The 15,693-nt window shown below is 39.4% G+C and overlaps 1 protein-coding gene across 2 annotated transcripts; it reads left to right on the top strand.

Annotated features, from left to right (window-relative positions):
- Nucleotides 1-276: 276 nt before the first annotated feature.
- Nucleotides 277-14,571, top strand: akap10 (A kinase (PRKA) anchor protein 10). 2 transcript variants are annotated; one of them, XM_041236625.1, is made up of 15 exons: nt 277-512; nt 2,693-2,740; nt 5,697-5,879; nt 6,648-7,196; nt 7,679-7,777; nt 8,184-8,268; nt 8,998-9,121; nt 10,081-10,217; nt 10,724-10,868; nt 11,027-11,200; nt 11,553-11,662; nt 11,963-12,045; nt 12,786-12,838; nt 13,076-13,171; nt 13,552-14,571. In XM_041236625.1, the coding sequence occupies exons 1-15, from the start codon at nt 491-493 to the stop codon at nt 13,555-13,557; spliced, it is 1,914 nt and encodes a 637-aa protein (XP_041092559.1). In that variant the 5' UTR covers nt 277-490; the 3' UTR covers nt 13,558-14,571. The 2 variants fall into 2 exon arrangements, with proteins under 2 accessions (XP_041092559.1, XP_041092560.1); XM_041236626.1 differs by lacking the exons at nt 277-512; nt 2,693-2,740 and adding an exon at nt 4,828-4,924 and having other exon boundaries at nt 13,552-14,570.
- The last annotated feature ends 1,122 nt before the right edge of the window (nt 14,572-15,693 follow it).

Raw genomic sequence — 15,693 nt, 5'->3', positions numbered from 1 at the left:
GCTGGGAATGCCTCTGTTGGGTAAGCACCAGCTGGTAAACTGACAGGTAAGCAAGCACCTGCCAACCGAGCTGTCTGGTCCACTGTGATTTACACCAACAGGTGGGTGCAGCTTTTAAATATTACAGTGTCAGGGATGTCATTAGCACAGCAACATAACTTGATTTTTATGGAGCGAAAACATTTTGAAGGACTTTTTAAATCCAAATTTCCGAAGTTAATTGTGCCCTATATATTAATTCACAAGCAGGAGCTTCGGCTTCGGTCTTTACCCATGATGCTGCAGAAATCCGGAAGTGAGCGGTATATTGACAATATGGCTGCTCTTGCTGTAGGAGGGGGAAGGAGGAAGTCCCGGCTTTGACAGCTCAATGCACCCCTATTAATAAAGTCCAGCGTTGCAGAAATACCGAATTTATGAATGAGGGGACTCCGAAGAGCCCGGGATGCAGTCACAAAGCTGAGGGTACATTGCCAATGTGAAGAGCACCATGTCATTTTTTAAGAGGACAGGTAAGCCTGCCAATGGCAGAGGATAGCGGGAGAGAGAATACAGCGGGGAGGTTTGACAGCTCTGTGTGAAATGAAAGGCCTTGAACTGCTTACAAAAAAAAAAAATCTAAGATCGACTTGTGCCTCTCTTATTGCACAGCCTTCATGCCTAGGAAACGATGATTTCTCAAGCAAGGGTATTGAAGTAGGCGTACCGCATGCCACCCGTTTGATAAAATGATTAAGGACCGTACGCGCTGCTGCAAATTGCAGTAAAAATAGCTGCAGATTTTCCAGACGCGATGTATATATTGTGAGCTTTAAGTTTAACACATAATGCAAACAATGTAGTTTCTCTTTAGACGTTTTCTGTATATTTTTAATCAAAGCAAGGTTACTGTGTTTATAATATTCCTGGAATGCAGTGGAGTCTGGAGATTGGAGCTGCTTGTAACAGTGCTGCTAGGGGCCCTGAGAGCCTTGGCTCATTCAAACCCAAGCTCAGCCGCAGACCCAGCTTCAGCAGCACTGCCCCACAATGTGTAGTTTTGCACTGGTGCATTTTTCAGTTCACTGCAGCATACTTATGCGATTTAGAAAGCAGGCCTTGTTCACCAGTTGTTGGTTTACATTCCCCAACGTTAATTATATCTGTTGGGACACAAGCTTCCTTCCTAATGAAAACAGTTGCCCACTTTGTCACAGCCTGAGCCCAATCGACCTGGTCCTGCTGTTTCAGTAATTGCAAAGCAGTGATTAGTTTAACTACACTATTCAATTGATATGAACAGGGGTAAATCCAAATACAACTGTTTAAACTTTAATGTGAAAACCAACATATTAATATGATTTTTTGTCTGTAATGTGTGCATTTGGATCCTTTGCCATTTAGTTCTCAATATGACCTGGGCAGACACATGCGTGAACCTGCAGAGTAAACTGGAGCATGCCAGGAGCAAGCAGAATTCTGTAGCAGTTTTAAATGTTAAAAACAATGGTGGATAATGTTGAAACTGTTGTAAACTAAACTGCAAGTCTTTTACAAAGTGTATTGCATCTGTAGGATTACCGTCAGTTTAAGTTTCTCTGTGTACAACAACAAAGCCCCCCCCTTGCATTTAGTTACTGTAGAAGCCACTGTGCTCCAGTCTCCTTTGTAATCATGTGGCAGTGTTTTGCAAAACAGTACGGCTGTTTTCACAGATGCCGATTGTAACTAATCTCATTGCTTTGGGTAAGGTAGTCCAATACTGGTGCTAATTTGTGTCGGTTAAACCAACAGGTAGAGTGTTAACGCAGAAGTCCATTGCTTCTAACCCAGAAGCAAATTATCCAGGATAAATAACGACTTCAAGTATATTGTGTACAGTATTTTGCAGTTGAGTATATTGATTCCTGGTTCTGTAGATTAGATTTTTGATACGTGATTGGAGGTGCTCCTAAAACAAGGATTGGGGCTAATGTCAAAGTGCACAAAACAACAAAGGTGGTATAGGAAGGGGAGCAATGGTTCTACAGGTGCTGCACACCAGCGGGCACTGTGTCCAGTAAAGTGGACACTACAAAAGAACTACAGCTGAACAGCAAGTCTTGGGAGTGGCTTAACTTAATTCCTGTTGCTTTCTGTCTGCTACAGTCACAGCTCAGGCTAAATACGAAGCTTTACTGTGCTGGGTGAATGTCTTGAGGATACACAGGTCATGCAATCCATTCTTGATCTAATTTCATTAACAACAATGTTTTGAATGCAGAATGGACATTGGTTATTCCCAACCCAACTACCCAACTGAATTGAGCTTGTTATTGTACTCCCCAACCAATGACTTTGCTGTATTCAAATTGGGAAAATATGATGATGAACTTGCAAATCTTTCCCAAATCAAAACATGAATATTCATGTAAGATTCCAGATAAGCACTTGCAGTTTTCAGAAACGGGAACTAAAAAGTATTTTTTTTCCTCTTACATATTTATCTGTAATAACTTTAAAATAGGGAACACATATGTAGTGCTCCTATTGTAATTCATAATGAATTAGTTCAAGTAGCGATACTGCAGTCTCAGGTTCCATGTTGTGCTGTCTGGAGACTGACACTCCCTGGCCCATTATTTTGTGCAGCAGTCTTTCCAGTGTTATCCCTGACCTAGTAATTGATCTCTGGTTGTTAAACAGTTTTCGTATTTGTGGTCTCATTTTGCAGCAAAAGGCAAGAAACAAGAGAAGCCGGCAGATGTAAGAATCAGCACGGGTAAGAACATGGCACCGCGGTGTCTCCCTTTCTCTCAATCTCTTCAGCTCTGGTAGTAAAATGTAAATACTACGCCCATTATGGGTTAAGCCTTTACTACAAGCTTCATCCGTCACACTTGGTTAACTTGGAGTTGACCAAACTGCTAGACAGTGGAAGATACATTTACATCCCTGTTAATGTGTGGATGTAGCATTGCTTTGCCTCACTGCTTGCAGTGGTGTGATGATGTATTCACCAGTCACTGAATAACAGTTAGAATCACACATTGTACCCATTGTCATATTTTTACAATGACTCATTTATTCCCACTCCCTACATGACACTTTAAAAACACATTGTAAAGCATCCCTGTTTATATCTTCTTTTGGGAATGGAAATAGTATCTGTAATAATTTGGTTTAGAATCTCTTAGTGGCTGATGAAAGTAATAAACTTCTGAATTCCATCTGCTTTTAAATGGTGTGTAGCGTTTAGCTCTAAACCTCTTATGACAAGTTTGCAGTCACATGCTCTGTGTATTCAAAAGGGATGGGTTTGTGTTTTCATTGTGCTTCTGCCGCAGGGGGCAAACGTCTGTGCGTGTGTAGATGCAATATTTTATATATATATTTTAGCCCAAAGAGCCAGCTGCCCAACGTTTCGATATGTTGTACATATCTTTCTCAAGGGAGCATGTGTTTGAATCAAACCATTGGAGGTTTTGTATATAATAAATAAATCTTAATAAATCACTCAATGATCAAGTCAGTTTGATAGGTGTATAGTATAGTATAGTATACTATTGTGTGTGTGTGTGTGTGTGTGTGTGTGTGTATATGTATATATATATATATATATATATATATATATATATATATATATATATAGATAGATAGATAGATAGATAGATAGATAGATAGATAGGGCATATAGTATATAGTAGAAAACAATAATCTTCCTAGAAGCAAAATGCCCCTTCAATCCAGTAAGAAAATTGGACAGGCTGACCAAAGCCTGTAAGCTAATGATTTGCTTGTTAAAGTAGAGGAATGAAGGGCTCCTGAACTGCTACCAGTTAAAGGTGGAAATTGTTTATAGACAGATGCAGTGCATGCTGCAGTTATTAGACTGCAGAATTGAAGTCCCAGGCTATTCTTCAAAGCTTTTTTCCTTTTTTTTTTTTTTATAAGGACTCGGTTAAATTGCTGGAAGGAGGAACGGTGGGATGCTTAGCTTAAACTGTAATTGCATTTATTTTCATACCTTTTTTCTGTTCTGAGTGATTGCTGAGTTTAACACATGTTTCATATCAGAAGAAAACAGGAGGCAGATTTAATAAAGTACCGCAGTCTGAGGATGAAATTCTGTTGTATGTTTGCAAAAATAACGATTTCATTTATTTACTTGCTTACATTTTTTAGTGTTATGGGTGTGTAATAGATAATTATGATTATCAAATGAATTATATTTATTTATCTTAATCAACACAAGAAAACTTATAAAACAAATCTGACCTGTCTGTATGTGGTATGTATGACTGCTGTCCTTCTATTGTGTGACCAAACCCATTACAGTCATTTTGAGAGCTTTCTTGCTAATCTGGAAGCACTAGACTTCAGCTCGCTCTTTTGAAGTTGCATTGACTTTTGCATGCAGTTTCCTGCAAAGTGAATGGGCAATCCTCCACTAAATTGTTTTGGTATATTAACAGACTAAGAGAACTCCCCTATTCGATTGTATTCAAAGACTGTTTGTTTAAACACAAAAACTCATGGAGCTGTTTTTCATACCTGCCTGTACAGAGGCCAGAGCCCTTGCATTAGCCTAGAATCTCCCTATGGCAGGGCAGAAGCCCTGCTGCTGTTAATAGAGGATGTGTGGGAATGTAAGGTTGGTAGGGATGGGTTTAAATCTGTCGCTGCCAGCAATCAGCGCTTTTAAAACTGCTGCTTCCTGTCTCTGGGTGTAATTCCTGCCTAGTAACCAGCCTGCGCCATGACCCTACCCTGTCACACTCCCTAACCTGTCTGTCAGGTTATTTTGAAAGTGAAGGTGCAAGAGTAGCTCCTTGGTGCTGTTTGCTCGGATTGCTCTGAAACTATTAACCAGTGTTGCACAGTTACACAGTGTGTGTGTGTAGAGAGATAAGGACCACTTAAGAGGGTTTTGTTTTTTGGTTGACTTTGAAATCGCCTGGCTCAGGTTAGTCATATTAAGCTTCTGCTGATAAAGCAGATTTACTCATTTATGTAACAGTAATTTTAAGTGGATTTATAAGAGAAATCTTTCCTTTTTTTAACCTGATGGGCTGTTATCTGTATTATCGTGCTAGACGCAGGATATAGATTACAGTGTTATCTTTCACTTTTATAATTCTTGTCTACGATCACACCGAAACTGAAACACTCTTCTGTGCTTTTCTGTGTAAAAAAACGTACTTGATGTGAGTTGCAGAGCTGTGTTGTTTTTCCTGCTTCTCTCTCCCATAGACAGTGTAGTTTTAGAGAACTGCTCTACTTCTGTATTTTGTTTTCTACACAAGCCTATGGTGTGGAGTCGACCCTGAAAAAGATTAAGTCCCAAAACCATTCCCAGGCAGGCAATCTGTAACACTGAGTGCACCCCAGAACACCCTAGCTACTATTTATCCATTTACTCTGAAGATTATGAAATATTTCTCATGTCAGATTAATTAATAAGTCATCGATTTAAAAAAGAAAATGTATGACTTAACATGTCATGTCAGTTTGGGCAAGAGAACTGCAAAGCTTTGCTCAACCTGCAAAATGATGCTTATCACCTCACTCAGGAAGTGCTGTTAAGTACACCATACCGAACATTATTTTGTAAATTATTTGTACTGATTCATAATCATGACAGAATTTTCCAGTACGTGCTCTGTTGTAGAATGTGCTTGCCTCTGTTGGGAGTATGAAGGTATAGTGTGATTATTGGTAATGTGTTTGTTTATCAGCTCCAGTGTCTGTCCAGTCACCATCACTGGGCACCCGTAACCATGCCTTACAGGAAGCAGCAGGCCCCAGCCATGTGGCAATCAATGCTATTTCTGCCAACATGGATTCCTTTGCCAGGGGGCGGACTGCCATACTCAAGAAACAACCCTGTCATATGGAGGCAGTTCATTTTGGAGACTTGGGTAAGACTTAAATTCCTGTTCTAAATGAATTCTTCAAAAACTAGGAAATTGCATTTTGTCAGTGGTGCACAGTTAACTTGCAACCTCTTAGCCTTATGTTTAACTTCCTCTTGTAAAACTGTTGACCTTACCATTTGGGAATGCATCTTCGTGTGTGGTCCCCCAAATAAATACATAAACAAATGTTTGTCTTTTTTACAGAAATTTTGATCTCCTGTGATTTAACAAAATGAAGGAACAGGAAAGACATTCTACTGAGAAAGGCGCGAGAGGCAGGGTTGTAACAATTGGTCATATTAGCAGTAAAGAACAGGCACCATTGTTCAACAGGTGGTGCGCTGGCAGATCTTACAAAAATAAACAAATGCAAGGCTAAACAGCCATGGAAGAGTGAACCTTAGACATGCGAACTTGGGGAGTAGGGTCTTGAGCTGTGCATTGGCATATCATTCAGAAAACACACTGGCACCCAGGCTATGAATGTGGCAGCTTGCCTGATGTTCTGTTGGTAGTTAGGCATGGAAACAATTAACCTTTGTCTACAAAAACGCTTCCTCGCCATTACCTATTTTGTAAGTACTGTACCAAACGTTTTTCAGAGCTTACATCATTAAAAAAAAAAAAAAAAAAAAATTGGTTTATACCAAGGTTTATACTCAGATGCCTTCCACATTTTATATATTCATTTTCCCAAAATGTACCATTTGAGAAAGCAGGCAGTAGGCGAAGATGTGTGTTGTTTATCTCTACATCAATTGTGTGTTGCAGGCCGGTCGTGTCTGAACTACCAAACACAGGAGACCAAGTCTCAGCTTTCGAAGACGGTGGATCAGATTCTGCGGGACAGCATGGCCCTCCCGTACTTCATCCAGTTCACGGAGTCGCGCAGGGTGGAACACTTGGTCAAGTTCTGGCTGGAAGCGGAGAGTTTCCGTTCCACCAGCTGGTCCCGTATCCGAGCGCACAGCCTGAACACTGTCATGCACAGCTCCTTAGCAGAGCCTGCTTCCCCCTCGAGGAGGCAGCATGAAAACACGGAGCCCTCCGAAGCTTTAGCACTCGAGCAGCTGCAGTCTTCAGAAGCAGGCGATTCATTCAGCCCCGCAAGAACGCACAGGCAGGCCAGCCCCCTGGACACTCATTCAGACAGGAGCTCCCCAAACAATTCTTTAAACTCGGATAATAAGGAATCACATGCACTCCGTGGGGTTTCAAAGGCCGAAACGCCCACAAAAGAAGGTTCTTCCAAGGCCGTGGTATCTAGTGGACTCCAGTCCCCCAGGACAATCAAAGATCTATCAGGAAAACTAATGAAAAGTACGTTCCATTAGATTTCAAGGACATTTAAAGGCGATAGACCAACTCCTACATGAGAGCTCATCGCTGGACGCTTTAAGACGCCAAATAAATGATGAAGCCGAAATCAAATACAAAAAATATATATTCATTGCCACCTAATCGGATCAGACATTGCAAGAACTTGCAGACCCCAATTGTACTCTGATGTAAAGAGGAGCTCTTTTAGTGCAACACATATCTTAGTCAGCAAGGCTACTTGTTGAAGCAGCAAATGCCTGGGTTTACAAGGTCATTTGCAGTGCAACTGCATGCAGCAACCATCCATTTAGCTTAGACAAGTCAAAGAGTGTGATAAATCCTGCATACAAATCCAGTAGAAGTAATTCTTTAAGTGTCTTGATTTGTTTGGCTAGCCATATCTACAGTGAACAGTAGTAGTCCCCTGTCCTCAAAAAATAACAATAATTCACAAAACATATTGATTTTCTTTCATCCTCTAGGTATAGAGCGAGATGCGGTGAATATGTTTACCAAATATATCTCTCCAGATGCTGCTAGGCCTATTCCAATCACGGAGGCTATGAGGAATGACATAGTAGGTGAGAGGCTATTGATTACTGAAACCCAGCAGGTATTTTCAAGAAGTTTTGTAATCAAAGGCAGACTTGTGTGACTCTGTACGCTCTAGTGACCTCCTTCGGACTGAAATGTGTGCTTGCTTGAGTGTATTTTCTGTGTACATGCTTACAGCAGACAAAGAGCTCCCACCCTCTTGCGTGCTGACTTTTCTTAGGAGGGTTGCAGATGCACTAGTGTGATTCTGCATAGCAAGCACAACCTGGAACTGATCTTTCAGCCAAAGTATAGCGCATTATTATCTGAAGAGTTTGTACATCTAAGTGGCTTTATGTTGATGTTTTAGAGCAGGCCACAGGTATATAAGAGCCAACTGATTTGTTTTCTTGTCTCCTTACTTCTAGTCATGTCTTTTATATATTTTAACAGCTAAAATCTGTGGAGAAGATGGTCAGGTGGACCCAAACTGCTTTGTTAAAGCACAATCTGTCGTCTTCGACATAATGGAACAAGAGTGAGGTTTTATTTTATTTTGTCACTTCAAAGATGTTACCACACCTCTTTCGTTTCTCAGGCTGGCCAGTGTCTGGGCCCGGGTCGTTTGTTTTATGAGGGCTTAAACACTTCTCATTACAATCCCAGCAGTAACCTATTTCCCAGATAACATCATTGACAGTAACATAAGTTGCTTTTAATTGTATTTAGGGTTAAACACACTCCTTTGCTAGACAATGGTCAGTTTGAAATGAATACAAAAGTATAAGCAAATAGGAAGATAAAACTTAGAACATAACAATTTTCACTTGACCCCGTGTGGATAAACCAGTTGCTATGTCTGTACTAATTTTTTTTTGTGTTCTACTTTCCACCACTTGTCTTGGGACCTTATTGAACACTCCAGAACAAATATATTGCTTTTGAGAAATGACTGACCTATTTCATTCTTGGGTAAAAAGTTTATTTCTCAATTGCCATGGGGTATCCTTTTGAATTTTTCCACTTTCCCCCTGTTTTCAGTCTATGTAGGAAGTCCTCATATGGGAGTGGAAGAGCAAAGGACTCCCTTACTTTAGATACTGCCAGGTCACCTTGCTTTAAAACGATTTTACGATTGTCTTGAAGGAAATGAATGGCTTCATCGGAAGCCTCTGCGTTTAACACTGATGTCAGTCTTCACATTCACTATGAAGTGAAATGGTGTTACAGCTCTGATGCAGGGTCTCTGTGTGTTCTCCCTATACAGGCACTTTACTGAGTATTTAAGGAGTCACTATTTCTGCAAGTACCAGATTGAAGTGTTGACCAGTGGAACTGTGTACTTGGCAGATATTCTTTTCTGTGAGTCTGCTCTCTTCTACTTCTCTGAGGTAAGAGCATTGCGTATGGATTATTATTACAAAAAAATGTTAATGCTTAGTTATCTGATTTCAAACCGGAGACGAGGAGTAAAACTGGGGCTCAGTTGAGGTTCTGTAGGGAAATAAATCTGACAAATGATATATATATATATAAGAAAATAATGTTGATACAATTGTATAAACATTAGATACAATTAAGCATAGGTCACAGCATGCCCTAATGTATACGTTTGCATCATAACACAGATGTCTGTGGAGTCAACTCAAACAATTGACTGATGATTCAAACAAAAACATTACATTAAATACTATGAATATACTTGCATTTCCACCCCATTTCTTATACTCTCTTCCAATCAGTATAGATCCACCCTGCTATCACACACCTTCAACACTATAACATTCTATAGTGTGTCACATTTAATCATTTTACAGACTGTCTTAACCTAATCTGTTAGAAACTGTTTCAGACTAGTCCTTTGTTTGTGGTGTTCTGTTTTCACACTGTGTCTCCACTCCTCCACACATCTTGATTAGAGACCTGCTAACTTTGGCTGTCTGCCCAGACGCCAAGATGCAAGAGACTGAAGAGACTGCAAATGTCTTGCTTAGCTAGTTACATGTGCTTTAAGCTGTATCAAAATATGAAAATAAGACTTTAACATAGAAGTAAAGAAACATATAATCAAATACATAATTATTTGTGCAGAATGTCATCTCCTACAGTTAACACAAATTATTTTTTATTGGAGATACTAAACACAATATTGGGTGAAAACCAAACTGTTACCATTGATGACGCCTTCGCTCAAATTTTGCCCTGTGGAAGTCTCCTGTGTTGCAGTCAGAATGCTAAAAACGCAACTGGGTTATGCAATGTTAACGATTTGTATTTGTGTTAAACTTGGAAATACATTAGTGATTGCCTGGTTAGTCTTATACACTTTGGTTTTTTTCTTGCAACACAGTTCATGGAAAAGGAAGATGCTGTAAATGTCCTTCAGTTCTGGTTAGCTGCAGACAACTTCCAGGATCAACTTGCTGACAAGAAGGGCCAGTATGATGGGCAGGAAGCTCAGAATGACGCCATGATTCTTTATGACCAGTGGGTGACCTTTTCATTTATTCCGCAGTCAGCACTGTACAGCTGTGTCCACAACTGGATCACCCTATAGAATGAACCCATTGTGCTTCATAAAGTCGAATGAAACCTGCTGAATAATGTTACATTTACATATTGAATTGCATACCTCTGTAGTTTTCCATATACTTAACGAAAGATGTAACATTTCAAAATCTAACATGAAATACTGTACTGCTATTATGGCTTCTGGTAGATTTTTGTGATATCAATATGTGGTTTCTTTGATTACCTGATCAATAAAATATCAATTATTATTATTTTTTTTAATAATTAAATTGTCTCATTTTGGTAGCTGTAGCTCACTTTAGCAGAATATATAAAAAAAAGATAACTTAATTCAAAATCAGACATCTTTGTTATAATGTAATGAGTTTTGGAACTGAAGTAGTATTTAAGGCTTATATTTTGTTACTTTGTTACTTTCTTTCTAATGGGGGTGACCTCTTTTAATTCCATTTGTCTCGCAGGTATTTTTCTCTCCAAGCAACAAAACCACTGGGGTTTGACGATACAGTCAGATTAGAAATTGAATCCAATATTTGCAGGGAAGGGGGACCGCTCCCAGACTGTTTCACCACTCCGTTACGCCAGGCATGGACTACCATGGAAAAAGTAAGAGTTTAAAACCCTTTTCAGAAGCAGGATAAGAAAAGAAAGCCGTAATTTCCTTTTAGAAATCATTTCGAAGTACATTTTTACATAAGCATCTGGGAATGTGGGGGGATAATGATTTTCTATCTGCTAGATTTGTTGTTCTTCTCCCCCTGCAGGTCTACATGCCTGTCTTTCTGTCCAGCAATCTGTATTATAAATATTTGAATGACTTGATTAACTCTGTTCGAGGGGATGAGTTTTTTGCTGGGAATGCTGTGTTACAAGGCCATGGTTCAGGCAGCCCCCAGGACAGTGAATCCAGTGCTGGAAGCTTGGATGGAACAGCTCAGGTATCTCTTCCAGATAACTCCATGTGGACTACATTTCTCATGTTGCCTTTTACATGAATTAAGCATTCTGTGGCCATGCATATCTCCAAATGTACCATCCCCAGTTACTAGCTTGCAGCCAGTTTACAGAACTAAAGACTAAAGTCCATTGCTGTTGACCCATTGGGTCCAATTCCATGTGTACAATCTTGATTGGTTTTTTAGATATTCTTTAAGAAATCTGTGGTTTTTTGCACTATTGCAAGATGGTTTCGCCTGTCAATCGCCTAGAAGCTGATTTTCTTTATTAAACTCTTATTTCAAGATACTGCAGTGGACAAAAAAAATATATAAAACTTTCTCTCTTTTATAGCAAAGTAACAAAAAGGCTACAATTAAAATCCTAAAAAACTTTGACGAAGCAATAACTGTGGACATAGCAAGTTTGGACCCAGAGTCTCTATATCAGCGTCCATACGCAGGGTAAGTGGTTAATGCATTTCTTATTAAGTATGTGCTATATTACATGGTGTGAGTTTTACATCAGTTATTTAAGCCTGACTTCACTTTTACTGTAGCTTTGATTTTAAAACTAATTTCAGTGCCGTCATAGCTGTCCTTCCTAATTGTTTTGGGTCACGAGCTGGGACAGTGGAATGCTGCACCCAGAGATTTCCTCCCCTCGAATGTGAAGTGAACAGAGAGTAGCTGTGTTCGTGCATGTTTGATTGGCAGTCAGGAGGAAGTCTAAACATCCTGGTAATGCATCTCTTTATTCTGCAGGAGAATGACATTTGGGAAAGTGAATGAACTTGGACAGTTTGTTAGAGAGGCTGAGCCCGAGCCTGACGTTAAGAAATCTAAAGGTGTGTTTCTGGAATGTGCTGCCGTTATTTGTTTTATAAGCGTCGATACAGAATACACAGTGGTTTTAGTGTCCACAAGTGGAAATTAAGTTCCTCTTGGAGCTGTCTTAATTAATGAGCAAGACCTGAGACTGGAACATTCAGATTTCAGTGCAGTCTTTGATCCACCTACACATTTCAGATTAGACCTTATAATGTTGTTAAAGATCTGTGTTGAAACAGTGGCTGGCAACATACCTTGTGTGTGGCAAGTTCTGAAAGCACCTTCTCCATTAATTAAAAAAATGGTCATTCAGTTTGTAGTTTTGATTTGAACACTCAACCTCTGAGCAGCAACCTGTGGGGAAAACAAATGCCTCTGTATTGTACACCACACGTTATGTAATGCGTGCCAGTTCGTAGTCCTTTTAAAATCAAGAGAAGTTATTTTTCTGCAGGAGGGGAGGAGTAGATGGACCGATTTGTCTAAACTGGAAGTGTAAATAAGAATGATAGTATTTAAAGCAGATGTTTCTGACTGAAGATATATTATTCTTTGAGCATTCAGCATGATTTTGATAGTTGTTAAAATATATTTTTTTAAAAAAAGATTATTATTACAAGACTATTAAAACCCATGACTGCACTGCCACCCACCTCAGATTCTATATTTGATCATTTTGACCACTTTGGGGGATTGCCAGTGGGCTGCATGCAGTAAGGTAGCAGTAACACGTTCTGCATGTTGTACTTTTATGCAGGCTCAATGTTTTCCCAAGCCATGAAGAAATGGGTGCAAGGAAACACAGATGAGGTATGTCATTAAGAGGAGGCTGTGATCAGGAGATCATGACAGAGGATGAGGTCTACATTTATACCAGCGCTAAACAACAACATGACATAGATCACTATTTAACTGTAATTCGTTGTTCTAAAAGCAAATGTAACGCAGATTTATTCATTTAAAAACGCCTAATAGACATGCTGGTATTGTTGTTCAGAATGTAAAGGCACCTGCGTGCTTCCTCTTTTTGTTTTGGTTTTACTCTAGGCTCAGGAAGAGATGGCCTGGAAAATAGCCAAGATGATTGTAAATGAGGTCATGCGCCAGGCGCAATATGACCCTCCTTGTGACAAGATCACGAAGGTATTGACTTGCAGTATTTACATTATAAGCTGTTCAAAGTGACACTCATGACCTGCATTATTTACTATATAGAATAGGCATCACCTTTATTGCAATCTAGTTTTAGTTCCAATGGGAAATACAGTAGATCTGAGAGAGGTCCATATCCAACACTGCACAAAATAATAATGCTGCACGAGAACTCAAAATGCGATGACTCTGCAGACTTCCACCCCCAGCGATAGTCGCTAATAATATTCCAGAAGAGTTCAAACACCAGCGGTGGCCCTGCACCCCCAGTTGACACTGTTATGACAGGTGTTTGTGATATTTTTGTCCAGCCGCTGTAAATCAAGTTCAGAGATGATAGTTTCACTTGTTGTTTGCTTGATTATTTACAGCTATGACCTTTGGATGAACCAAAAGATTCCCTTTTTTCTTCTTGCCGAAGAGGTGCCCTGTTTCCTATGGAGGATTTTGGCCCACCAACCAGTGCTGATGAACTGCACACTTTATTTGTAGAATGTTACTCCCTTAATTTGTATGAAGATAACAGAGCATTCCATGACCTTCAGCGTCACTGTGTGTGTGTATGTATGTGTGAATTTTAACTGTACTGCAGTCTGACACAATGAAGGCTTTTAAACGTATGAAGGCAGCACAGCTGCATCACAGTGCAATGTAAACTCTGCTTTGAAAAGGGGCTGCCTGCACCTGCAGTTGGTAATGTGAAATGAAAAAATTAATATCTACTCAGCATACCAGTGTCTTGAAGAACCGTCAAGCTAGTCCACTTGAAAAAATAAAAGGACCTCATGGATAGTGTAATAAAAAAATGATGAAACAGGCAGTCCAGCTAGAACAGCTTCTTGCAAGAACAGTTCTATCTGCACATGCAAATATTTTGTTAATGATATGAAAACTGTTCCATTTTTTGTGTTCTGAAAGCAGCTTGCAATGTACTGTATAACTGGAAACATAATGGTTAGCTGTTCTTAGTGCAAATGGACTGTCTGTCATCCGTGGCCCTCTGTTTAAGATTCTACTGCCCATTTGCAAGTCACACATTGACCAATTGTAGACGCCTCTCTCCTCCCCTTGAATTCAGGCCCTAAAGCAGCTTATAAATAAGGAACAAAACAAAACTGTACTTCACTCCTTAGTTTTATTGTCAATCCTTGTGAAATACTTTCTACACATATGTAAATGTTGAGTTTCTTTCCAGACGATCACAGTTAATAATAAAAGAACAACATTCTGCAAAATAATGTCAGCGATGACTGTTTAATGGGAAATTGTGAATATCTGATTCTTTTGAGACACCTTGAGGACTAGCAACAATAACAGACTGTGTGTGGTTTTTGGTACTGTGTACCATTCTGTTTTCTGACGCTATGTATTCATGTATTTCATCTATAATCTATTTAATTGTTTGATTTAAAAATACATATATTATTGAAATGTGTTAACCCTGTGTCGTATCCTGTTTGTTCACTGATACGGAAAACACAAACACATTTGTGGGGCATTTCTGTCTTAATTGCAATACGGTAATTTTCCATATAATTAAATAATTGCACAATACAGTTTAGATGCTTATATTATTACCTTGGAAAGCGATGGAACCTCTGTGCTGACAGTATTCGAATAATAAACAGTGAAAACGAGAGAGAAGGGAGTTTTATCGAGTTTAACGTCAACGGGTTAATACCACGAGTCTTCATGAGATTAATATTCAGTTTTTTTTTTCTCCCCCTTGAAATACAGTAACTCAAGGCACAACATTTCTCCAGAGCTCGGAAAATTGTAAAACATCAGCCATCCTCAGGACTGACCAGACTGTTTTGTAGTTGTGGTAATTTTGACAGTGGTTAAGGAAACCTGTCATGTTTTCAAGATTAATTAACACATCCGGCACTTTGCCATGACAATTTAAAACACTCTGAACAGCGCCTGGTTTTTAAGCACCTATTTGCAGTAATTTTAGACCGAGGTTAGCTCAGCGCAGACCCGGGTCTGTGAAACCAGGCAGGTGTAGCAGCAGGTGCAAACCGTGTGTTCATTTTAAGGGTGCATGACATGTTTAAATTAAGCCCCGTCCCCCATTTCAAACAAAGTGTAACCAAAATACTGACAGTGAAAATAAAAGTGAACCAGATTATTTCATACGGGCAAAATAATAATAATAAATAAATGACCACACCTTTGAATTTTATTGGTTAGGAGCTGTTAAATATGGTTTCACATTTGCATATAGTTGTAAACATTCACACTAAATCCACAGTTCAGTAAACTGCAGTTTAAACGGTGAGACACTTTACCTGTACTAAACTTGCAAAAAAAAAAACCCCAAAAAACCAACTAACACACAAATAATGCTGGTCTTCAAACCGTGATAAGCCACTGTTGCTCAAGCCTGGAACTAGGGGGAACTGATAATAATTTTCTACTGATGCTATCCACAACGCAATATTCAGTGACCGCATTGCACAATACACTGTAAGGTATGTATGAACAGTATATTTATTCCTCTAAAGATGTGC

The sequence above is a fragment of the Polyodon spathula genome, chromosome 41, assembly GCF_017654505.1.
Source record: "Polyodon spathula isolate WHYD16114869_AA chromosome 41, ASM1765450v1, whole genome shotgun sequence".
Lineage (NCBI taxonomy): Eukaryota > Metazoa > Chordata > Actinopteri > Acipenseriformes > Polyodontidae > Polyodon > Polyodon spathula.
Note: the sequence above shows the minus strand (reverse complement) of the source record. Positions and strands in the feature narration are given on the sequence as shown.